Source organism: Echiichthys vipera, assembly GCF_963691815.1.
Source record: "Echiichthys vipera genome assembly, chromosome: 4".
Taxonomy (NCBI): domain Eukaryota; kingdom Metazoa; phylum Chordata; class Actinopteri; order Perciformes; family Trachinidae; genus Echiichthys; species Echiichthys vipera.
In genome coordinates, this window is record NC_139829.1 from 17,007,695 (window position 1) to 17,034,053 (window position 26,359).

General features: G+C 38.6%; 2 protein-coding genes across 2 annotated transcripts; both read right to left on the minus strand.

Annotated features, from left to right (window-relative positions):
- Positions 1-117: 117 nt before the first annotated feature.
- On the minus strand, positions 118-6,600 carry elac1 (elaC ribonuclease Z 1). The gene is made up of 5 exons (XM_083913003.1): positions 6,387-6,600; positions 5,352-5,555; positions 3,815-3,873; positions 3,087-3,297; positions 118-1,002 (listed from the first exon to the last, which is right to left on the minus strand). Exons 1-5 carry the CDS (start codon positions 6,541-6,543, stop codon positions 524-526), a joined length of 1,110 nt encoding a protein of 369 aa, XP_083769129.1. The 5' UTR covers positions 6,544-6,600; the 3' UTR covers positions 118-523.
- A 600-nt stretch (positions 6,601-7,200) lies between these two features.
- me2 (malic enzyme 2, NAD(+)-dependent, mitochondrial) lies at positions 7,201-24,794 on the minus strand. Its single transcript, XM_083911717.1, has 15 exons — positions 24,659-24,794; positions 20,174-20,327; positions 16,221-16,354; positions 15,964-16,113; positions 15,500-15,575; positions 14,560-14,721; positions 14,253-14,466; positions 13,487-13,584; positions 12,655-12,768; positions 12,401-12,512; positions 11,957-12,099; positions 11,715-11,817; positions 11,449-11,519; positions 10,783-10,881; positions 7,201-10,421 (listed from the first exon to the last, which is right to left on the minus strand). Exons 2-15 carry the CDS (start codon positions 20,285-20,287, stop codon positions 10,260-10,262), a joined length of 1,752 nt encoding a protein of 583 aa, XP_083767843.1. The 5' UTR covers positions 20,288-20,327; positions 24,659-24,794; the 3' UTR covers positions 7,201-10,259.
- Between the last annotated feature and the right edge of the window lie 1,565 nt (positions 24,795-26,359).

A 26,359-nucleotide genomic window follows, 5' to 3' on the forward strand; every position in this document is an offset into this window, starting at 1 on the left:
TTGTACATAAACATTGAGTTTTTTTTTTCTTTTGTTAAACATTATTTTGTATTTTCTGTTGTACTTTAATACCTTGTGTACAGATCCAGAAATAAAGCTCTGGAAAAGGATCACAGATTATTTCATGTTCTTTGTCATCACACAAATGCAAGAGAAACAGTTTTAAGATTTATATGTTAAGGTTGTGATTTTAAAACAATGTTTACATATGCATACAAGGTTCCTACCTCCTACGCAGTATTTATCATTATTTTAAGTGAGAGAGAGAGAGATGCAGCAAAGGGCCGCAGGTCGGAGTCAAACCCGCAGCTGCTGCCTCGAGGACCTTCAGCCTCTTTACATCAGCCGCCACACTTTTCTATGACTTTTCTTGACTTTAATCAAGAAATTATGCCATGACTACTTTAGACAGGCTATCCTATGACTGTTTCAAAAGGAGCCCAATATGCTGATGAAGACAGCCGAAAGCTTACGTTGTTAAGTAATACACTAGAGGCAATACAGAAACTAATGTAGCAGTTCATTATGTTGGTCTTCTAAGAGGAATGGGCAGAGTAAGAAAGTCCTCAGCCAGGGTCACTTCTACTCCAGTGTCCTGTAGAGCAACTTCCGCCTGTCTCTTCAGCTCTGAGACATCGTCCTCATCCCCTTCCTTCTGCAGGGAGCAGGGTTTGTACCTCTGGCTAAAGTGGTACAGCACTAGCCTACGTGCACAGCAAGCCCTAGCAACACCTGCCGCCATTTTGGGTGTACTGTGTCCATGGTCCACTGCTTTCTCCTGGTGCTCATCCCCAAGGGTGGCTTCGTGAACCAGAATGTCTGCTCCTTTGCAAAACCTCAGTGGTCCTTCCCCAAGAACTGAGCTGCAGTCTCCCAAGATACAGACTTTCCTGCCAGGAATGGCTTCTTCCAGCACCTCACTAGGCAGAATGACACGCCCGCTCTCCAGAGTTACAGGCTCGCCAGCTTTCAGCTGCCCATAAAGCGGCCCTGGTTTCAGGCCTAGGGAACATAGAGTGTGCATTAGTATTAGGTGACCTCTTTGTAAATTGGACTCATTTTGGGTATATTAAAAAAATGTCATAGTCATAATGTATGTCATACAAAACATGAAAATATAGATTAACAGATAATTAACAGATTTGTTTATGGAATAAACCCAAACTGCCCAAACCCAGTGTCACTTGGCCACTCCTATTGACTACAATCTCAGATTGAGTATTTCAACTCACAAGAGTCATGGAGCATGGCAGAGTGATGGTCAATATGCGTGACCAGTACACAGACACTCCTTATGGTCTAGTCAATAAAAGGGCATACCAAAATGTGGACTCTTGTAACAGCTGGCGTCGGACGCGACTGAACTGGGCCAATGTTCATATGCGCTGGACACTTGCATGCTGGAGGACCGTGCTGTTCAGTGATGAGTCTCGGTTCCAGCTGTACCATGCTGATGGCAGACTCCGTTTTTGGCGCCGTGTTGGTAAACGTTATGCTGACGCCAATGTTCTGCAACGGGTGGCTCATGGTGCCGCTAGTGTGGTGGTGTGGTCAGGCATTTTCTATGGACAGCGCACGTGTCTGCATTTAATTGATGGCAACCTGAATGGGCAACATTACCGCAGTGAATCCTGAGACCAATTGTCATGCCCTTTGTTGAACTCAATCATCTGACCTTCCAACAAGATAATGCCCACCCGTACATTGCCAGGATATGCAGGGACTTCCTTGAACAGGAGGGTATTCCTGTCCTCAACTGGCCGCCGTATTCACCAGACATGTCACCTATCGAACACCTTTGGGATGTTCTGGATAGGCGTGTCCACCAGCTGGTTCCAGTTCCCCAGAACGGCCGCCAACTTCAAGTGGGTCTGCAGGAGGAATGGGACAACATCCCCCACGCCACGATCGACAACCTGGTGATGCCCATGCGTTGCCGGTTTACCGCTCTATGTGAGGCTAATGGTGGACACATACGTTATTGAAGTTTGTGAACTTGGATCATCGACTCCCATTGTGTTCTTCCTGCCATTACTCCAGGACTTTTGTTTTTTAAATTGATCCTAATGCTCGCAAATTAAAGCCACTTTATTGATAAAGTTGTACTGTTATTTTTGGACAGTTACTCTGTTTTGTCACATAACAATAACTACAAGTTTTTCTTTGTGCGTTTACATTTTTGTTGAGTGTAGTTTGTCGAAAAAGTCCAAAAAAGTCATAACCAAGTATGTGGAAAAAAGTCGTAGTTAAGCATGTCAAAAAAAAGGTATTTCATAAAAAAGTCATAGATGTGAATGTCGAAAAAAAATCATAGTATGGTATGACAAACAAATATTAAAAAGTCATATTATAGTATGTTGAAAAAAAGTCATAAAGTTATAGTATAGCATGTTGAAAAGTCATATTATAGTATGTTGACAAAGTCATAAAAAGTGACATTATGTTGAAAAAACAAGGCAAGTCAATGTGCTTTACATAAAGATAAAACATTTTTTTTAAAACAGCATAAAACAAACAAAAGAAACAAACAGTTAAAGCAGGAAAAAAAACGAATAAAAAAGTAAAAGAAAAGAAAATATATAATGTTTAAAAAAAGGCTTCATACACCTTTTACAAGCTCAAATTCAAGCACTGTCAAGCATTTTTAAGGGCCATTTCCAAGCTTTTCAGCCCCTTAGGTGGAATTTCTACCAATACATATTGAAAATGATTATTTCACCTTTTTATCCCATCAATAGAGATGTCATTGTGCTATAAACAACTAAAATTGTGGTTTGTAATACCAGAAGGATAAGAAATTCAATTTGATTTCTATTCTTTAGCTATTTGTTGTGAAATAAATGCACTGCACAAATACTGTAGTATAGTATGTCAAAAATGTATATAAAATGTAATTAATGATTTCTTAAACTTCATTATTTTTGACCTGCCTATCCATGTTCACGTTATATCCTGTGAATTCTGCATTTTTCTTACAATCTTAAACAGGCTTTTATGCTTACCATGTCCAACTAGAAACACTAAACTAGGGATACTTAGCTGTGCAATCACATACAATATGTAACTGAGGTTTAGACTGCATTTACCTTGTTCCTTCAGGAGTTCAGTCTTCAGTCTTCCGGGTCGATCATGCTCCTGAATGCAAAAACCAAACGAAGGGATGCGGTGAAACAACCTGAAGGCCTTGACCACAAACTTCTTGTCTTCGAAGAGCAGGTAAGAGTCACTAGAGACGTCCAGGGAGATTGTCCTGCCAGGCTGCTCCTGTGGGTGCAGAGGACCGCACTCCGTTGTCATCTGAAGAGATACAACACAAAACATTAAAAATGACATGGTCCTGGTGTGGGTGGAGAACACTGTCACAGCTGTTTCTTAGGCTAAGGAAATATTTTCAAATTAGTTTAAATGAATCAGGTTGATCAGGTTATTTGTTTTTTGGACGTCTAAGTTTTAAATCACACATTTTATCATTGCAAAATGGATGCAGATAAAGACAGGATAAACTTTGACCTCATAGAAAGTATTTAAGTATGATGCATGGGGACAAAATACACATCGATTTTGTTAAATGTGATGATTGCAAAAAATATGCCAAGGTACAATAGGTTGAAACTCATTACATGATTTGAAGATGAGGCAAACAGACTGGTCTTCTTTATATCCTAAAATAAATGAATTCTAGACACTAATATTGGCATGATATATCAATATATCGGTTCAGCCCTGAAAGTGTGTTGTATTATGCTTTACACTATATAAGAGCACTAAGGTGATCTACTACCACATGGGAATAACAGTAGTATCAGTCACATACCTCCAGGCTGAGCTGTCCCTCTTCTGGACACTGGTCAGTTGTGGGCTCCAGCTCATGTACTACAGCAACATACATAATATCATAATATAGATAACAGCAGAGTAAAATAGAATTAAGATAGAATTGCAGAAGTGATGAGTGAAAATCTGACTTAGTATTGCAAAATACTTATTGCAAAGGCTACATGTTGAAAAAATGTTGGGAAGGAGACATTTTTTTTCTAGGTATAGGTAGTAGTCATTTGTGTAGCATAGACAATCAACTTGCAGGCACTGCCGCCCACTGAAATACTCACAAACCCCTGGCTGAGCGCCAGGTTGTTGGAGTTGACCCCGGTGGACGAGAGGGTCGCCTCCTTACGCCTGCAGGTGGTAGGGGGGACAACGCTGACTGTTGTTTGTGCATATGCACCGAACAGCAGTTCAGAGTATTCGGCCTTCTTGGAGACCCTGAATGGAGTCCTGCATGGGGCTCAAGTAGGGGACTTCATAGCTCTGCTGGGAGAATTCAACGCCTAGGTGGGCAATGATGGAGACACCTGGAGAGGCGTGATTGGGAGGAACGGCCTCCCTGATCTAAATCCGAATGGTGAGAGAGGGGCAGAGCTGTCAACTGATCACCATCTTGTGATGAGTTGGGTCAGAGGATGGGGGAAGATTCTGGACAGACCAGGTACGCCCACACGAGTAGTGCGGGTGTAGGACCAGCTCTTCACTCTTGCAAGGATTCTGGAGGGGGCCTGGGAGTATGCCCATCCAGTCTACATGTGCTTTGTGGATCTGGAGAAGTCATAGGACCGGGATCCACGGGAGATACTGTGGGAGGTGCTGCGGGAGTATGGGGTCACTTCTGTGGGCCAACCAATCTCTGTACACTCAAAGCGAGAGCTGTGTCCGGATCCCCTGCAGAGGCCTCGGGGAAGACCCAGGAGTAGGTGGAGAGACTATATCTCCACACTGGCCTGGGAAGGCCTCTGGATTCCCCAGTTAGAGCTGGTCCCCTGCTAAAGCTACTGCCCCCGCGACCCGACCCCGGATAAGCGGTTGAAGATGAGTGATGAGTGAGTGAACACTTCATTTTTGTTGATTTAATAAGTAATGGTGAATATTTTGGTTCAAAATAAAAGTTTGTTATCAATGCTTAGATTTAGGATGAACATGATTATTGCTGGCCTCCATGGATCTCCCTAGTGGCTGGGACCGAGAAAGCGTTCCTCTTTTTACCCCCTTATGGGCAGCCCTGCAGGGGAGGTTCGGTCTACTGCTCACCATGTCTTGGTTAACTTTTCCTTTACTGTATACTGTACGTTATGTGCTACCAAAAGTCCATAAAGTTTCTATTTTACTAAAAAGTTGTGGATATACTCATTTTGATATAAAAGTGACTAAATTGAATGACTAGTATTACGCAGGGTAAGAAAAAAACTATTCTTCAGAATGTGCAATGTTAGATTAGATTAGTTGTTTGAGCACCAGTGCTTTTAAGACAGCCGTTAGTGTGGACACATTAGAGCTCACGTTGTACATTTCGGACCTGCCTGCATAAGGGAAGAGCAGCTGTGATCCTGTGAGGCCAAGCGTCACCCTTAGAAACTGCCGGAGCCCCCTGGGCCCGTAGATGTCCACACAGTTCAGGTTCTGCTGCTCAGGGTTGGTGTTGAGGCTCACAGTGCAAAGGAGACCAGGCAGACCAAACAGGTGATCTCCATGCAAGTGGGAGATGAAAACCTTGGTGATACGACCTGGGTAGTAAACAAAACATATCATTACACACTAGAGGGGGGAATGTGAAGAGAGTTGGGGACAGTTTGTCGGAAGTAAAATGCAGAAAATAAAGAGGGCTGAAACGTGAACCACATGATTCATTACAATTCAAAATCGTCTAGCCTGTAACAGAGGATAAGACATTATGTTGATCAGAGGCTACATTCACCTGAGCTCAAAACAAACAAACAAAACATGTCAAGGGCTAGTCATAACCAAAACGGTTTTAATTTTAAGTGTAAAGTAAAAGTAGTGCATGTAGAACAGCAATCGCAGGACTATAGTTTTGCTCCTTTTTCATGTGCTTGTATGTTTTAAGTACTTCCTTAATTGAGTGGACTTTTGATGTTATTAATATTATGTTATGCTGTTGTTATTGCTTATTGTAAACTGTAATTTTTTTTAACTTATATGTATATAATGGTGCTATTTGTTACATGCATATTGTTGTCATATGTATGCATGTATACATTGGTGCTAGTTGTTATTGTTATGTGTATATTTTGTTATCATATTTCAGATGCATATAAAGTTTTTTTCTATCCACTTTGCTGCTGTAACAATGTAAATATATCAATTGTGAGACAATAAAAGACTATCTTATCTACTCTACTTTGGTAAAGGAAGAATTAACGTTACATCTAAGCCTGGCCAGTTCAGAAGTTTTGATGACAGGATTGAGTTGGAGTGCGGGTAGTATACTGATACAACAGTTTATTCAAGAAGGTATTCAATAACTTTTAATGCTTTGTTTTAAGTTTCTCAGACACGTTGAGAGGCAGGCAGGACGGAGAGCTGTAGTGACTCACCGGCTCTGAGTTGGCTCTTCATCAGTTGGGTCTGGGTTCCCTCCCCGCAGTCAAACAGCCAGCACTCCCCTTCTGTCCGCAGCACCAGAGCCGAGGCACCGCGGTGAGGAGACGGGTAAGCAGAGCCGGTCCCGAGGAAAGTCAAATCCATGGTCATCCTGCCAAAGTTACAAGACCACGGGTGGAAACGACTGTCTACATACGAAGCGGAAGGATACACGCTGCTCCCCGTAAACAGTCACACAGTGATGACGTGACTCGAGCAACGGTGCGGCGTTCAGTTGAAGTCGGACTCTTCTCATGCAGCTACTATAAATGTCTAATAGTTTATTTTCGTCAAATACTTAAAATACGTCGGGAGCGCATGCTTGTCTTGGCATCTCCCTTATAGCTGGCATTCTGATTTATGAACTAAACACAGAGTAGGCCTAACTTACATTTTTGGATTACAATTCCCTCTTTATTGCAGTGATATTTCTCATCGGGTCAAGAGTAGAACTGGCTTAAAGCAAATTATATTAATTTAGCAGGGCCTAAATAGAGATTATTATTTATTTGCTTTTTTATCTATGAAAACACATGAAGAGATTTTTGAAATCATTATCAGGCTCCATTTTCTAAGCCTAGTTGTTAGTCCTATTTCGGCCACAAGAGTGCACCGGTTCATTTGACATTACATTGCGTCACAACTTGGGTTGCATTGCTTTATTTCCTGTCAGCTGAAAAACAGGGAAACAACCAAATTTAGATAAATTAAGTTCCTCAGTCACAAAGCACATTTACAAATTAAAAAAGAAAAATCAGCAGTCAAATGCAAGTACAAAACAGTTTTATTCTGCACTTTTAACAACACAATGCTAAGGCAATATTATTGAGTAACAAAAATAACATCAGAAACACACTCGACTGGAAGGACACAGCACTATGTGAATTCAACCTTCAACGAAATATAGAGTATATTTTCCATATGGGGACGACAAGAATGACATCAGCAAAACAATCACCAGAATCCTACAGAACACAGTAAAAACTCACTGGATGATTACAATCAGTAACAACAACTGGACAGACATGATGCATCACTTACTGAGGTTCAACTGTAAATATAGTTTATTTTAAGTTAAACTATTTCAAAATGTATGAGTAGAAAACTTTGCATTTAACAATATATATAAGTGTTCACAACCAGAAGCTGCACATTCTATTAGAGGAAAAGCTGCACATTGAATTGAATACTACAAAATTACATAATTTAGTACACAACAAACAGCATGTTTTATTAAATATTATCTCTCAGCCATGCCTGCAACATGCCGTGTGAAGTCTACAACATGGAGCATGAGGTTATTATGAATAGACACTGAACACTGTGCAGGCACTTCAATGCAGGTTGTTAGTAGGACCTAATTCAATATCCTGAGATGTATATATTTAAACATATTTGAAGAATAATGCATGATACTGCCAATGCCCTTGATAACAGTGTTTAAGACAATACTATGCATGACAGAGCAACTGTCTTAAGCACAATTTAGCTGTGAGGGTGTGTGCTGTATGTGTTTCTGTCCAGTGTATATGGGCAGGGTTTTTCAATTCTCACATTTTACACTAAACACATAATGTTTGTTTTTTGGCTTATTCACTATAGACTGCAATAGTCTATCAGAGCGCAGAGCAAAATATGAAGATCTTATAGATAACCTTGGCAGGTTGACTGTCAGTACATTGTCTCCATGATATACTGTAAGTGCAGCACATCACATTATAGATGGCATCGACCTACAACTGTAAAATATTAACTATAACTATAAATGGAATATAGTTTATAGGATATCATACTTTGATAAATGCATGTTATTACCTTGAGGAAGTTCTTCTGTTATCTGATGTAACTGTGACTATTAAACTATATACCTGATAATAGGTATTAGATAATGTATGTAAAACTTAGACCTGCCACATTAAAAAATACGCTCAGCTTCTTCATAACAAATATATATTGCCAGTAACAATCTATCTGATTATCATATAGCATCAACTGCTGTACATTAACAGTGTCAGTAAAGATTGTTTTGGGAGATGAGCAGAAACGTATTTTTTTCCATGTCATGGACCTATTAAAAAGGTTAGCGTCAATTTTTATCATGCCTGTGGCCTTTCCCAGTCAGGCTATTTGATTTTTGAATCGCCCATGAGTCAAACACCACATATGTGAAACAAACTTCTAGAGAACTTGAGGTCTGCCTCAACTGCTGTTTGTTTAAATGAAGGCTTGAGACTCTCCTGTTTGCCACTGCATTTTATCAAATTAAGGTTAATACTATTTAATCTCATCTTCCACTGTCTTATTCTACTTCTGCTTAAATGTATCTTGTAGTGGTGGCTTCTGTTTTCCTTTATGCCTTTACATCTTATATACAACACTTTAAACTGCATTGCTGAAAGGTGCTACACATATAAACTTGCACATTTGTAGAATGTTCATCTCTTTTTCTTTCTTGTTAATCTGCAAAAATTTAACTGTTATATAATGTCATGTTATCAGTTATTAATAAGGGCCGTGATAGATCAGAACAGTGAATAGAAGCCTAGACCGTAAATTTATTGTCCTGTTAACTATGTATCCCACACACCAATCACGTGTGCATGTACTTAACACAGATTTATAAACAGTTTCCACAAAAAGTGTATGTACAGTCCACAAAACATAATTCAAATAGAAAATAATTGTTATCCAATCATTTGATACTGCACATCGTTTCCTTAAATATTTAGTTTTATATTGTGTATCACAGTTAATCAAAAGGGTTCATTTTTAGGGATGGATTCTTCTGAACACAACTCAATAAACAGATGAACATACAGTACAAGGTCAAAACATCTAAATACATCTGCGTGAAATAGAATGAATTCAGAAAAATAAATACAATTTGACAAAAGCATTCAACCACATAAAATGCTGGAGTGGACGTTTCTCGAGTGATTTAGATAACATTTTAATTTAATTTCCCTTCATATAAATCTCATCTTCATTTTCTAGGGTCTATCTTAAGATCCTTCTCTTCACCAGATGCCGACTTGATGTGAAAAAGGCAATGTATGTACTGCATGTTAATTGTTAATGTGTGCATTTAGTTTGGCAATCTCTAGGTAGCAACATGCTGTCAGAATAGTAGTAAGTGCTAAACAAAAGCTTTCCTCTGCATCTGGAGTGTACAAACAGCTCTATTGCATCAAATTAGAGTCAACATTACATCAAATATGGAGTGACCTCCTTTTAGGTGGAAAAGATAATAGTATTCTACATGGCATTTTCTAACAAAATGGCAACTTATTCCTAGGTTAGAGTCTGTTCTACTTGTTAAAACACAGCTTAACCTTAAGCAGAGGCAGAGTGTTTGGTTTACTATTCAGTGCAATCTAATTTACCTAGCGTTCAAATTGTTGGATGCAAGTTTGAGGTTTTGGTTCTTGTTTATACATGACAATCACATAGAATTTCTTGTTTAAATTTACTGTAATTTACCGCATTCTGATATTAATTAAGTTATTTTCTTTTCAAAACAGAGTATTAATGTATCGCAAGGTTTCAACAATGAACACATTTCCATACTGACTTTTCCCACCACCAGGTGGCCCTCAATGTGATGCAGAGGTGATAAAGAACTGGGATGTGAAGTGAAAAGGGCCATTTCAAATATCCTCTTTTCACAGATCTAATAAGACCTGTTCAGTGCATAAGCAGTGACATAGCAGCAGTAAGGGACTTCTACTGCCTTTTGGTTTGCACTAAGATAATTATGATAATCTTAAAAGATCTGTGATTAAGAGTTAAGTGGAAAACAAAGGGTGCAGTGAGTGTCTGGTCTACTTCTATTTGGTCTTGGGGCTGAAGCTGACACCTGGCCAGTCGTAGGTGTCTGGCACGAAGGAGTCGTAGTGGGTGTCCCACACAGTAGCACGTACAAAGCCTTCCTTGTCCACAGGCTCAGGGTAGCGGAACGCCATGCCTTTAGCATAGACAAACTCCACCACCTACAGAAAGAAAGAGAAAGTTTAGCATTTACTAATACTGAGTAACAAATACAAAAACAAAATACAGATGCAAGTACTTCACAGACAATTGGATGATAAACTGACTAAATGTTACTGGACAACTACAACTGGGAAGCAATGTGTGTCATCAAAATGTCATCTTGAGAAGTTTTTTCAAAGCTCACTAGCATAATGTTTCTACTACTACTATGTTTGATAGACTGTGATGGTGGAAATCAGATGATAGAAGAGGCTACATTTAGGCAGGGCAGTTAAGGTTTGGACAGGTTTATAAATTGCCCCAAGAAACAGTTGGGGCCGTTTTGTCAGCAAGAGAAACTGTCATTTTCAGAAGACTTGCCTTGACAGCCATCTGGACAGAGACCTCTCTGATGTTGGAGAGTGGGGGATAGAGTCTGCCTTCTTCTAGCTCTTTATCTGTCAACTGCTCTGCAAGGGTCTGGAGGGAGTATAAAAATACTTTTAGGCTGAAGATAAATTTCTGGGGTCCAACAAAACAAAAACAGCTCCTATTATTTGCCAACAGCATATTGTGAAGTTGTGTGTGAAGTCAATATGCAAGTATAATATGTGATTTTGAATAATACAAAATAAGAAGAGTTAGATCAAGTAAGAGAAATGGCCAAACAACTTCTAATCACATTACAAATGTGCAAATGTTACTGTCTCCATCATGCAAATATTTCAAAAGTGAATCCTGGAAATAAATAATCTTCTGATTTCTATCATTAATGGCATTCATCAATGTAATCAAGTCAAATGTGAAAGAGGGAAGTACAAAGATGGAAAAAGTGCAAAGCAGGATCAGCCTTTTAAAAAGCTCCTCATCTGTTAGCTGTAAGTCTAGAAAAAGAGGGAACAGGAGACATCAAAGGGTTAAAGAGAGTTTCTATGACCATCTACAGCATTTGAATAATGACATGAGTCAGCAAGAAAGTGCAGGATGGGTCAGGGGAAAGGTAAAGATGACTACAGCAAGTTTAAAGAAATGCTTCAGACATCAGACCTTAGCAGCCTCTAAGAATACAGTGTCGCTGATGTGTCTCACTCCACTCAGGATCACAGCCAAGGCTACACCTGCAATACACATACAGCATGTTTTAAACAGACTGCATTTACTTTGTGCATTTTGATTATCATCTAATGATTAAGTGCAAACATTGTGTAAACACTAGGCTTTAGTTACTTCTTGACAGTCATTTTGTCCAGGGAATCTATACATAATCCATGCTCTCATTAATACAAATTATAAAAATATTCATTTTCTTTCACCTGGGAAGATATAAGCATTGTTCCCTTGTCCAGGAGTGATGACGCGGCCATCACTCAAAGTCACTGGACCGAATGGGCTGCCACTGGCAAAAAGACACCTACCCTGTGGGACAAAGAAACAAAGTATTATGTGGGAAAAAAATAAAGAACCAAAACAAGAAGAGATATTTGGCAGTACAGTACAACTCTACTTAAATTCTCAAAAATAAATAAATAAAAGTCAAGCAGGAAGAACTGTATACATCAGTGAGTGTGTAGGCATCCTCTGCCGTGCACTCTGCTTTAGTGGTTGGGTTACTCAGGGCAAAGATGATTGGCCGTTCGTTTAGGGTTCCCATGGCCTTGATGACATCGTGGGTGAACAGACGTCCTGCTCCTGAAACACCTGGAAGAAGGAAAGAGTAATGTTGGTCACCCTGTGTGTATCATTACTGCACAAGCAGAGCCCGCAATTACAGCACACTCAGCCTTGACAGGATGATTTAACAATTGCATAAATAATTAATAGCCTAAATATGAACTATTGTTTTTCCAATTGGATACAATTAAATAAATGACGACCACAATACAAACAAGAGCATATTCATTCTTCTAAGTTAGTTTGTTTTTTGATTAATGGTTCAGATTCAAAACTGTACTGTGAGGCTTTACAGTTACACAAATAAAGACAATGAGAAGTTCCTTACCAATGATAGCTGTGGGTTTAATGGTGTTGACAGCCTCTAGGAAGCTCTGTACAGTCCCTGGACTGTCATGGACAAATGCCTCCTGGTTAGAGTCAGTTTCCTGCGGTCTGCCCTGAAGTCACATACATTGGTGGCAACAATAAATAAATACAAATATAACCAAACCTCTGTTATCCATTTATATTGTACAGTATATCAACAGTGAGCCACGCAGACATATAATGTATGTTCTGGTCTGTGTCACACAAACTAACCTTTACTAGTAAGCCATATTTATCGAACATCCAGATTTTATTTCTGGCCTCAGCTTGGGTCATCCCTGCCTCCATCATGGCCATGACAATCAGATTGGCAATACCAAGCGCAGCCTATGGAGGAAATAATTGCATCACATTAAACTTTAAAAATAAGCAGACAGTGTATTAAAGTACACATTCAAACGATATTTTCTAACAAAAGAATGACTCAGCAAATATACCCTTTTCCTCAGAAAAGTTCTGGTCAATGTTGAGCACAGTTTTGGTTTGGCTATCTTTTCTTTGGCGTTACCAGCTCTGGTCAGTAGGTGGCAGTTGTATTAACACATTATTTTTGATATATGAGACTTTCCGTTCCAAATTGGAGAGTTACTTTACTCATTTGCTTGGACACTAAAAGCATTTAACATATGCAACAAAAGCAATTATTTACATCTAACAATACAACTTTGGGTCAAATGAGTGTATTCTCTTAATCAATCATTACACATCATTACACGCAAAATACAAAATACAGCTATCAATATGAACAGGTTAAACCTTAGTTTGAGCACTATGCCCGTGTTTGTTGATACTTTACATAGTTTTAGTGCCATGTGCCAAAAAAGGCAAGAAAGCCAATCACAGCATGTACTGTGTCCTGTTTTCCAAAGAGGAGTCTACTAGAGATAATAAACCCTGCTGCACTCTGCACCGTTTACACTGGATCCCAGTTTCATTATTCATGTCGTAGCAATCGAGAAAAACTGTAAAGGAGTAAAAAGGCAAAAAAACTAAGCAAAACCCAGAGAACTCGAATTGATTGAATGATGTAGAACTATTATCTTACCTCTCCAGCTCCCAGGAAAAGCACCCGGTGTTCAGTGATGGGTTTGCCAATGGCTCTCTGAGCTGCTAACAGACCAGCAAGGGCTACAGACGCAGTGCCTGGAAACATGCAAAAGAGCACAACAGTTAACAATGCTCCGAAGAGAAAACATTAAACACAATTCTTCTTTTTAGGGTAGGAGAGGTTTTAAGTTATGTTGTGCTTATTGTCGAGCCTTTTTGATTTGATTATCATGAAGGCATTGTGTATGAGCCCCCATATTTCAGTGGCTAGTGGTTCCTTGAACTCATCACAGGTGAGTTTTCAATATAGTCTGTGCTTACAAGTGATGAGACTTAAAGGTCCCAATATGTTCACTGTAATGGATTAATTAATTCAAGCAAGTTTCAGGCTTCTGTAATTTCATTATTAGTGCAACCACCTGATTTTAAGATTATTTTAATAGCATCACTAGTTTTACCTTTTGGATGATTTATTTGTAAATCTCCTTTATACAGTCTTAACTGTGTGCTTGTATTTTGTAGTTCAATATTTGTGACTGTTGCAAGATGTTGCTAATGCTGTCTATGGAAAGCACTTTGTGTTTTCATGGTGAACATATAAACAAAGCAACAGTTAGGTAGAAAACAAATCTAAAACGTGGTTCTACAAAAAACACCAACTGATCTACTAAACTTAATTCAATTGTTGACTTTAATTGAATAGGTAAACTTTATGGCATTATGAGTGAAACTCCAAAGTGCTGTGTGAAGGGTTATATGTGAACCTTGGATATCATCATTGAAGGTGCAGTATTTCTCCCTGTACTTCCGGAGGAAGCGGAAGGCATTGTGGTTCCCAAAGTCCTCAAACTGGATCAGTGTGCCCTGCCCGTATTTGTCCACCACAGCTTCCATGAACTCATCAATCAGATCATCGTAGGCTTGAGAGCGATCTCGCTCCTGGTACAGGCCCATGTACAGCGGATCCTGGAGGAGAGTCTGATTGCAGAGCAAGGACAAACATATGAAGGATGATAAGGTGTCCATGTACACTTATACAGTAAACAGAAAACATACACACAACCTTCCTACCTCATTGTTTGTGCCAACATCTATCGCTACAGGCAGACATCTCTCCGGTCTAATGCCGGCACAGGCAGTGTACAGGCAAAGTTTTCCAACAGGAATGCCCATTCCATAAACACCCAGGTCCCCTAATCCTAAAATACGTTCTCCATCAGTTACTACTACTGCCTACAGAGAGAGAGAGAGAGGGACAGAGAGAGAGAGAGAGAGAGAGAGAGAGAGAGAGACAGAGAGAAAGAAAGAAAGAAAGAAAGATGAGGTGGAAAGGAGGATTTGTCAGCAAAATTGCAGATTAACATTTTAAAAGCACACAGCTGTGAGCGACACTAGACTGGACCTTAGTCAGAAAATGTCGATGGCAATGGGTCAATAAACAAGACTTCCTTAGATTTTATTGTGATACTCTGTTGTATGTCCATTCATAGTTGTTGTAGGAGCCATATTGTTACTTTTCATTTTCATTTTGTTTATGTGTTGTGCACATTTAGGCCAATAGGTGGCAGTGTTTGTATAGGTATTAGGTTTTTTAATAAAGGTATGTGGGTTAATCAGCGCAGGTAGGCACACCTGGAAGCCATACATTTATGACCGTGCAATTTCGTGTCATAGCGTGTAACAGCGTGTAACAGGTGAGTTAATTTTGAGTTTATTGTGAGTTAATTGTGAATGTTGTAAAGAAGTTTATTCTGCCTCAGTGGAAAAAGCAACACAAAAAGAAAGGTAAATGTTTGGACATTCTACTGTGTGAGACTATATCTTGTTACCAGCACACGTACAAGCCATTGGAAGCAGTGTTTGCAGATAGTAACATAGGGCCACTATAGTTGTATAGCCACAGCGTCTATAAGTGACTATCCATATTCTTAGTTCATTTCTCAAATCCTTAGTCTGTAATATAGATATTAGCTGAATTGGTGTAACTGTGGGGTAGTTCTCAGGTACTCACTGCAACATTGGTCTCTGGCCAGTTGTCCAGGATGGAACGGATGTGTCCTTTGTCCAAAATGGAGATAAACAAGCCTCTGGTGAGAGAAACAAGACTATAAGTTGACCACTGTAACAGTCACGGTAATGTTATATCTACTACAAAATAAGAAAAGAAAACATGTCTCCACTACAATATTATCATTATTACGTCCAAGGCACACAGCATGCATGAGTGGTGCGTGGCAGCTAAAACTGCTGCAGCTCATATGTGTGCTGTGCCCTTTATATATTTTCAGTAATGGCTGAAATTTTGTACACATCAGGTGTTAAATATGAATTCCTGAGAGTGCAACAGGTACATTATGCCACCAAAAATAAAGCCTATAGTACATTAAAAGGCTCAGAGTGTCAGCACAAAATGATTGTAGTCTTATCGTTTTCTCTTTTAGTAGTTGATTCTTGATAGCTTGACTGCATGCTTACTTGGGTCTTCTAAAAATGTGTCCATAGTGTGTGCAGGCCAGGCCTACGGTGGGAGTGTAGACAATTGGCATCAATTCCTCTATGTCTTCCATCAACACCCTATAGAAAAGCCGCTCATTCCTTTCCTGAATGCCCATCAAATAGATGTACCTGTGATGAGAATATTTAATTATAAAAACAACATGCTTAATAACCAAACAGAGAAGGTCAAACTATGTCTATACTTTCCAGTGATTTGAGCTAAAAAATGTCCTTACTTCTGTAGGGGATCAGTCATCTTCTTGAGATTATTCTGAAATCGCATGGCTTGAATGTCCTGCGTCTCCACTTTGGGAGGCAACAGACCATGTATCCCTAAAATCTGTCTCTCCTGTAGAGAGAAGGCCATGCCCTGGGGAGACACACACACAGATAGAGAGAGAAGTGAGCGGGGAAACAAAGAGAATGCAGGTACCTAACTTGCGTCATTGTTATAGAATAACTTTAAGTTCAACAGGCAGCACTGTTTTATAGTGCACTATCCAAGTATTTCTAATTGAGACTTCTGTTAATTCCACATATTTGCCTGAATTTAATTATGGTATTTGATATGTACACATCTCTGCCTACAGGAAATGACTAATCGAAACGTATGAGTGTAATACAATCTCTGTTAGATAGCGCACAATAGTGGTCCCTCCATTGAAAGTTCCTTTCAAATGTTGAATAATTCACCCTCAGCATTTCTTGTGGAATTATATACTTAAAGACTGTTTAGAGGTAAGTAAACAATAAGTATGATAGATACATTCTATACATGTTTAGTTGAGTATTGAAGTTTAAACATCACATTTCTCTACTACATATTGTTATGATTTTAAGTTTCATACTTAAAAAATTACTTTATCATCCCCCGTCACAATAAAAACAATCACTGAACCAATTTTCAGAACCCTTACTGCTGGAAATGTTCACAAACTATCATGTAGTGTTGTGGACAGAGGGTGACAAAGGCCTAAGGACTTAAGGATAACCTATAAGTCCTTAGACCATGCTGACCTATTGACTTTAAAGAAAGGGAGGACCAGATGAAAGCTATTTTGCAGTTTGAAAAAAGAAGGAAAAAGGGGTAGAAGCCAATAAGGAGGACTTTGGGGAGAAACACCCTTTGTATAAAAGAGGGTATGGGGGAGCAGGGACACAAAATGTTTTCATGACCCTGCAGTGTATGTGAGCAAGTATGTGGATGTAGGTTTAAGAATCCATGTCTGTATGAAATATGGGTATAACACATGGAAGCCATAATGTCTGGGGCTGGGGAAAGGGGAGATTGTTCTGTGAGAGTGATGAATGCTGGGGGCTCCCCTGGCAAAATGCTGAGTCATGCTGATGGAGCATTTTTCACTCAGTACTCAGTTCCTCTCAACATAATGCAACATGCTGCAAACCTCTCATATCTAGTTTTGTTTCTCTCTTTCTACCAGGAATTAAATGTTTAAATGTCTCTTGGTTTGTTTGAATTGCTATTTAGCATTTGTTTTCAGTGCGTTGAATGATTCAAACAGGGCTTAAAAACATAGCCTAATCTATAATATGTAAAATAATACATTTCCGGTAGAGGTGATATTTGTGCTGTTTGTATATGTGTCTCTTAAATATAGTCATTCATATATCCTATGATTTAGCATTTGAAAGTGAACTAAAACACTTTGTTTGATCTTTAGTTATTCAAAAAATCATATGGGGGTGTTATATATTAAATATATAACATAATAAGAGCACTAAAAAGCCTGTGGCCTTCTACAATGAGGTATCAGGGTGGAAGTGCAATGTAAGAATGTAGTGGCTGTGCATACATATTTCTAGGAAAGCCAGCTAGCCTTCAACCAGTGTGTAGACTGGAAGGTCCATATCTAGCACAACATGTGTAGTCTAGGCTAAATTTAGCATAACCTGTAAAGAGTGAGATCCTGTCACTTCAAGCAGCTACAGTCTCATGTTTCAAAGGTCATTTGTTCAGAAGTTGGAAAAAAAACCTGACAAGAAACCACTACAACCAATCAATGTACATCATGAATAATCAACATTGTTAAACGTAAAACACCAAACAGTGTGATGCATACCTGTAAGGGGTGTTAAATGTATATTTTGAATCAACTTAAGTCCCTAGCTTGCTGCAAGAATGCAGAAGTGACACCACTGTTGGGTGTGGATTTAACTGATGCAGCTTGTGACTGAACTTTGTAAAACCATTTTGTCTGTACTGTAAAACAATTCATAGTGCTCTACGTAACTGCATGTGCTTGAATGACTCAATCTTTAAAGTTACTTTGTGTTTGATGATGTTTACATGTGATAACATATTCTATTTCTTGTAAGACCAGTACACTTTGGGGATCAATTGAGTGTCAGCGGTTTGAAAGGATGAAAAACACCTGAATATGGTACTTCTAAATTTAAGGAAAACTAACCATTGATAACAAAAGGAAAAGTTTTGAATTAAAATGATATATATATATATATATATATTAGGGGAGGGCAAAAAAAAATCGATTCATGTAAAAATGCGATTCCTATCTAAGATTCATAATCGATTCATAACTTCAAAAAAACAATTTTTAAAAACTCGAACGCCCACTGCGGTCAAGTGAGCAGTCATTCACTTCTCCCTAGTCAAACTAGCTGGCCCTATATTTGTAGTGCGCCCGTATTTTGACATTTATGGTAAATGTATTGAAATGGCACAGAGGAGCTGACATGAAGGATAAACACTTTACTGTCATTCGTCTCACTTTGCTGTATACAACTCTTACTTGCAGAGAGGGGATGAAGTATTAACTTTACACGAGCACACCACGTGAAATTTAAGTCTTCAAATTGCGTCGGAAATATTTTTGTTGTGTCCACGTCCGGTTTTCAGTTTTCAGAATAAAGTGTTACACAACCAGGTCTAAACACCAAATACATTTGGATAATGTATAATAATACATAATATTAAGAGAACTTTTCACTGTGGAATTTCAGGATAAAATATCTTTCAAAATATACTTTACATAAAAATATTATATTGTATAAAAAACTACAAACAGGCAAAAATTTTGCAGTATTACTTTTGTACAATTTTATTTTGGAAATGGCCAGGATTCTGAGAAATAAGGCAGCTACTAGCTTACGTGTATAATTGTATTTATGTTAATAGCACTTTTATTTTTGAAGTCACTGAGAATTGAGATGTATACAAAAAATTGTGGAAGTTAAGCATGACTAAATTACCTTTGGTCATAGATTTGGCTTTGTGTTTTTACATTATAGCAATCAGTTGATACCTATTTAAAAAAATAAAGGTATAATCTAATGTTTTCATGCCATAATTAGAAGTAAGTAGATCGTGAGGCATGTACTAATTCAAAAATCAATTTTGAGGGGCATGGTTAGAGCAGTCGCCCCATGTAAAGTGGCTAAAAGTCCTCAAGGCAGCAGCCACGGATTTGATTCCGACCTGCGGCCCCCCCTTCTCTCTCACCCCATTTCCTGTCTGTACTATATAATAAAGGCTTGAAAAACTGCAAAAATAAATAATATTTAAAAAAATCATTTTGAATGGCTCAAAGACACGTGTACTGCCCAATCAAAGAACTTTATTGAAAATTTTAACATATTTTGGGAACGCAGGAACCCCTTTAAGGCAGATGGATTTTGCAGCTGCTAAGTTCCAAACTTTTTTTACTTTTTTGTGTCAGGCACCAGCAGTCCCTGTCAAGGACAAGAGACAAGAAAATCCAAGACAAAAGATAAGATGGCGAGCCACCCCCCACCTCCTCTGAATCATCATATCATTGAGTCTGACTGATATGTGCCAGGTCCAGGCTGCAATACTGATATCAAGAATGTTCTTCCCCAGGAAAAGTCAGGGCCCTATAGAGTTCAGGCAGCCTTCTCAATCCCTGTGATGATGGGTAACAGAAAGTGTTCAAACTGGTGAGAAATAAAAAGTTTTCAATTAAATCTACCAATTTATTGAGTATAGCTTGTCAACCTCGTTTTCAACCACATTTTTATTGTCTATGCACCAGTTGTGATTTCCAGTTATAATTTGCAGTACATTTGCTGGTGTTCATGTATCCATCGTAACCAAAGAATGTTAGACGTGTTAATACAGCTGCCCTCTGTTTAACCACTATGTCTTATTAAATGCTGACACATACACGCACAATGTCCGTAATCTACTCACTTTGTTGGTGCGAGGGTTGAGCATGAGGGGCTTGCCCTTATCTTTGGTGTGTGCCCATCTGCAAACAGAGACACAGGGCCTCAGGGACCAGGCTGTCCTTAACCTGGACAACATGGTGGACAATCACTGGTTTGGAAGGTCCACTGGTGGAAAGCTGCAGATGAAGGATAGAGAGACAAAGTTGACAACATTATCTATTATTCTGCAGAGAAAAGATTATCCGTTCCCATCTTCATCTTCCTGCTTGGGAGAATTAGAATGAATTTGCAAAAGTTGGCCATAGGAAGACGCTGTTCTGGTATGCTGAATATTATCTTAAGGTCTGCTGGAAAAAATATATTTATATGCAGTACTTTTAATTACCATGGACCATTACAGTCAATTTGAATGTTTATGGTGCAATTGAATGTCAAACGTTTCTTTGTGTCAGCGGGTTGTTAAAAGTTATTGCTTTAAGGTTAAGCTATTCTTGCTTCTGACAGTCAAGCACCGCTGCCACAACCTTTGAACATATGACATCATCAGACCCTTAACGTACCTTAATGACATTAAGATTTCAGCAGTGAAGACTGCAAGACACACACTTTTGCCGCTTTCAGATGAGATCAGGCGCTGTGGCAATTCACTGCGGGATTGTGCAGCAGTGTCACTTAGAGATCATTTTTACCCTTTTTAATACAGGACTGTGCCATGACCATGTGGTTACTGTGTGCAGATCAACGGTGTTTGTCCCGTCTCCGCTGCGGAAGTATCAGAGATGTGCGGAAATCCGCCGACTGACACGAAAAGCATCATTCTGCATATTTAGGCAGAGACTCAACGCCTTTAAACATGATTCAGCACCCCCTGTGGCCCCCACCAGCCTAAACAAACTACCTACATTCAAATGAATAGGAGGACTGGAATTTTCGCCGCTGGCATTTTAATCACAGAAGCCTATGAATGCACTTGGTTTGCATGGACAGTCCCACACTCAAGGATTACAAATGCTGACAGCAGCGGGGTCATTAATCTGGATGTGGACAGAAGTGATTTAGCGCGTGATCTGAGAGAAAAAGCCTCGAAGATTGTCATAATCCTTTTTGCAATGAGCCTCTCATGAAGACAGAGAACAAATCATGGTGACATCAGTCGACAGATAGGAAAAATAGGAAGACAGGCAGATAACATGTATCACAAGTTGGAAACAAGACTCCAACTAACTATCACACATATCACATGTAGTATTTGCAGAGCACGCCTGAGGGGACAAATTATGTCTAATATTTTGGGAGTGAAAGAGATAAAACAAGCTCATAAATAGACAAAAAAGTATCTCATGGCAGAATTACCTAAAATGATGCCACATCACCAACCATCACTGCATACTCGCTTTTGAGGGCCTCTAGCCTACTTTCAGCTGTTGCTGGTGGCCGGGAATAGTATCAACATTGTAAGAGCTATGCCATGCATGTGACCTGTTAGTCGTTGCTATATTGTGTTGTGGTGGGTGCAGCAAGAGGCCAACTAAAACTACTCTGTTATACCTTTGTAGGTTATGGACAATTAAGAGCAGCTTCCCCCTTCTGATGATTGTTGTAGCCAGAGGTCATCCATCGACTATGAAACCAGAAAGTAAATGTTGCCTTCACACAGAACTTGCAGAGCAAACGGACTGAAAGTACAACTTAACATTTCCACATATGATATAGAATTGATTGTTGTGCTTTAAACAGAAATATCAATAAGGGAAGATGGGAGCCTCCCCATGTTACAAATCCTTCCTTGATGTCAAGACCTGACCCAGAGGAAATGCAACTGGACCTGTAAGCAAGTAATGCGGGGAACAGCAACGTGAGCATTATCACAAGTAGTTTCTATTTTAGTTACTTGTCATGTAGGACTCCAGATTAGCATAATGAGAAGTATAAAGAAGTATTGCTTTGAAATACAAGATATACAAGTGCAGAACAATCAACTGTCAGCTATTACTTTTTTATTTTATTTTATTATAATTTAAATCTTAAGGCCGATTACACAGGGAGCAAAAAGAGATCAAACTAATTTGAATGATTTCATTTCTTAAAACAACATTCAGCTGAGCTCAGGGGGCAAATGAACACACTTACACTTCATTTATTTGACAAAGAGCAGTCATCTGTGCAGTCAACACATTTCTGCCCTCCTCCATTCTTGCTTGTCTACTCGTGTTATCATAATATCACTATATCACAAGACTATATACAGTAAATGGATATAGGATAAACAATTATATTCAAACAAGACACCACTCACATTACACGTGTTCAATCATACTATGCTGGTTTATTTTTAATGAGAAACTATGCAAGTTATAAATAACCACTGACCTCAACATTTTCAATGGGCATGATTTTCCATTAGCCTGTAATTGTTAAAGAACACAATCAGAGGCAGCGCTGTGGCCTGATCATGTGCCCCTCTCTTTGAACAAGATATTTGATGAAAGAATTTACAAGCATAGCCAGCTGGCCATCTTGGCTTACAACTACATATCCAGGAAACATTGCCTAGAAAGCAGCATCAAAGCCAGCAGACTGTATAAGCAGCACCAACATGCAAGATACATTTTGTGCTCTGTTGATTTGATATTCAGAGGTAAACAGCCTTGATGCCTTTGATAATTCCAGTCTTTGTGTTGCGCACTGTACAAGATTTTTTTCTGGTTATCCACACACCTGATGAGGTCAGTATTTGTTACAGTGGAGATGCTGAATCCTTTAATTTTATTTCCTCACAGACTTTATCAGCATGTCTGCTCTACAGGAATCAGATTGTTTGTTTTGTACTTTCTGTGTCTGCCAACTAACAAGGTAATTCTGGAACAAAAAAACATAATGAGCCAGCTTTGTTTCAGTGTTGCAACAACTAGGGTGAATGCACCATTTGAACACTTTCCACAGCCAGTTTGTAACCATAACGGTTTGCCTGGAAATAGACCTTGTTCATAAAAACAGGCAACCAACCGACCTACAATTGTGTAATAAGATTTCTTCAGCTTTAATTCAACTTATAGTGAACTATGTTCTGAGGTTGTGCGGAGATCTACACACAAATAGTATCTTGCCATGGCTAGAAATTGACCAACTGAAGAACACATATGCACCACAAATGTATAACTCAATGCCAGCTGGAAATGGAGTTCACAAAACTCTACGTGTGAATGTGAGTGTGAATGCTTGTCTGTCTCAGTTTGTCTCTATGTGCCCTGCGAAAGACTGGCGTCCTGTCCAGGGTGTACCCTGCCTCATGCCTGATGTCAGCCGGGATCGGCTCCAGCCCCCCGCGACCCCCTTATGGATAAGCGGTTATGGATAATAATGATGATGACACCTCTAGTTGTGCAACTGTACAACAAGCCCACCGGAGTCCAGGTTTAATAATATATGCAATCAATAAACATTATTTCAAAAGTGTCACTCAGCCTTTCTAAATTTCTAAATACATTTTTACCTGGATAAGAGTATACTGGGTGTGATTTTAATCTGACTAACCAGGCAGTGGAAACCCAAAATGACTGACTATTGGCCTATCTGACATTTCTGTCTAATATTTGTTTGGGTATGTTCAATGATGCCCAGTTTGCTTGCTTTTAATCATACTTTAATCATTATCTTACATTTAACAACCTTTGATGTGAGATTTCCTTAATAAGCCTCTAAGGGTTTTTAAATATCACCTGCACAATCTGTTTCTTTTAAAAAAACGTTTTTTTTTGTATTTGTTATTTATGTTGCCTGTGTTTTTTGTTTTGTATATATTTTAGATTTTGTCTAAAATCCAAATCTCCCTTCTCTCTGGCACAGACTTGTCTATCTTGTTTCTTCATTATTAAGTGTCTGGCCATTGTGTATGGAGGACTAAACATGACAATGAATACATGTATTATACATTAATAAATCCATACAGAAATGTATTGAAATAAATAGAAAAACACAGAAATAAATAAATGCTGAAATAAATGAATACATGGGACCTCCTGCCTCATTACCATATAGACACAGAAATACAGAAATAAATAAAGGTAAAGCATATATTTAAAATTTGATCTTTTTATTATTGATTTATAAATGTATTTATGCATTTATTTATTATTCATTTATTTCAGCATTTATTTATTCTTGTATTTATGTATACATTAATTCATTTATTGAGACTTGTACTTGAACTGTATCTCTAGTGGTAACGTTTGAGCTGACCTGATTAGTTAGCCTAGCAACATCAGCCACAAACAAAAATACAGCTAACAACAAGCTAAGAAGCTAGCTTGTCAGCAAAACGAGTCAGAAAAGCACCGTTTCCTAGTGAAACGGCAACCAGGAAACACATACCGTTAGCCTGATGAGATACGTGCTGTCATTCATTCAGACCCCCCTGCAGCGCTCACTACTTCTTGGCACAGAAACGGGAAGTTCTAGATGACACACACAGACATTTTCTAGGGAATAACGGTTTGGATTAAGTTACCTGCTCTTGAATATACTGCGGTTACTTCCCTTGGACAGTTTACTGTTTATAAAGCATATTCTCCTGAAGTGGCTTGCTGTTTGACCGCTCGGTTTGTCCTTTGACGGACGACAGCCACAGATGCAGCAGAGTGGTGGTGTGGTGAGGACACTCACGCAGTGTGGAAGAACTTGGCCGCTCAGCCAATCACATGCTGGGATTTTGTTCTTAGTTACCGTAAAGACTGCGACGAGCGCACGAGTTATTTCTACTGTCGTAGCTACTATAAAAGATAATCAGGCCTATCTCATTTCAAACAAAAGTGTGTTTTTACTTTAGGGTTTTCTTTTATTATTTTTTAAAATAGCTGTTTTATGTTTTGTTTTTCTATTTTTCTAAGGTATAATGGCAATTAACTTTTTTAGCATCCTATCTGTATTCCCTTTGGACTTTATTTTTTACAATGTATATTAAGATGTTTGCCAACATGCTGAAGATAAGCAAAAGAAAAGAACGTGCACCACAAAAGAGTGCAGCACAATCCTTACTTTATTTGCTAGACTGTAGAGGGCATTAAAGGTCTACTGGTCACCATAACCTCAGATTTCAAAATCCATTGGGTTAATATTGCCCATAGTTTGCTACCTTGCATTTACAATCCAACAATTCAGGTGGTTTTCAATTGCTGTTGTTTGGGAATATGCACCACTAAAGCACAGTATAATAAATGATAAGGACCTTAAGGCAAAGGGATATTTTGATATGATAAACTATCTTAAAAAGTTTTAAAGAGGTATCGGTCAAGATTATAGAGTGATTTTTTTATTATTGTATTTCTCTTTGTGCTGTTTGTAAGTATTTATGTTTTTCGGATGAGTTATGTGTATTTGTATAGAGGACCACCTTAGGAAGGGCATTGCACTCATTGGTTATAAATGCTGTGGTGTATTGGTCCATCAAATGTACTTATACCAACAATAATAAATATAAATACAGTATACCCTTAAATAACTAACTCCAACAATATTTTGCAATCTCAGTTGGCATTACACAACAACAATAGGAAAACATGAGGCCGAATAATAGTTTAAGTACTATTTTATTAATTATCCAGCAAAAACAGAAACTGCAAAAAGAGATACTATATCCATCAGTATTAAGCTATAAAAAAAACTCACAGCTTTTTTCAAATTAAAAGCTGAGACCTCTTTGAAGTGAGTACAAAAGAAATAAAAGCCCACAGAAATATGACTGTCAGAAAGAGTTACACATAATAAAAACAACAAACTTCAAGCTTTTTGAATAGTTGTGAAAGCCATGCAGAAGGGAGAGGATATGTTACATTCAGCAAGCTGGAAGCATCAAGGTGTACTGAGGCACATTTCCTACATTTCTTCATACACTTAAAGAATTAACGTTACAGTATGTTAGTGTTAATGATGTTATTGCTGGCTCAGGTTACCTGCAGATGAAACTAATGTAATCATTAGACCTCTATAGGTTAAAAACTAGATGCCTTTTCATTAGTTTGACTCCAGCACAGCTTCTGTCTATTTTCTATAAATAGATAAATGGCTCTGGATCATAAAATTGACAACTTGCACCTTTCTTTACTTGAATGCTTCTTCAGTTTGTCCAGCAATCCAGCTCATATATTGTAAATACATTATTGATAAAAATCAGTATTGACAGTAGTGGAGTTCATGTTGTCGCTGAGGAAAA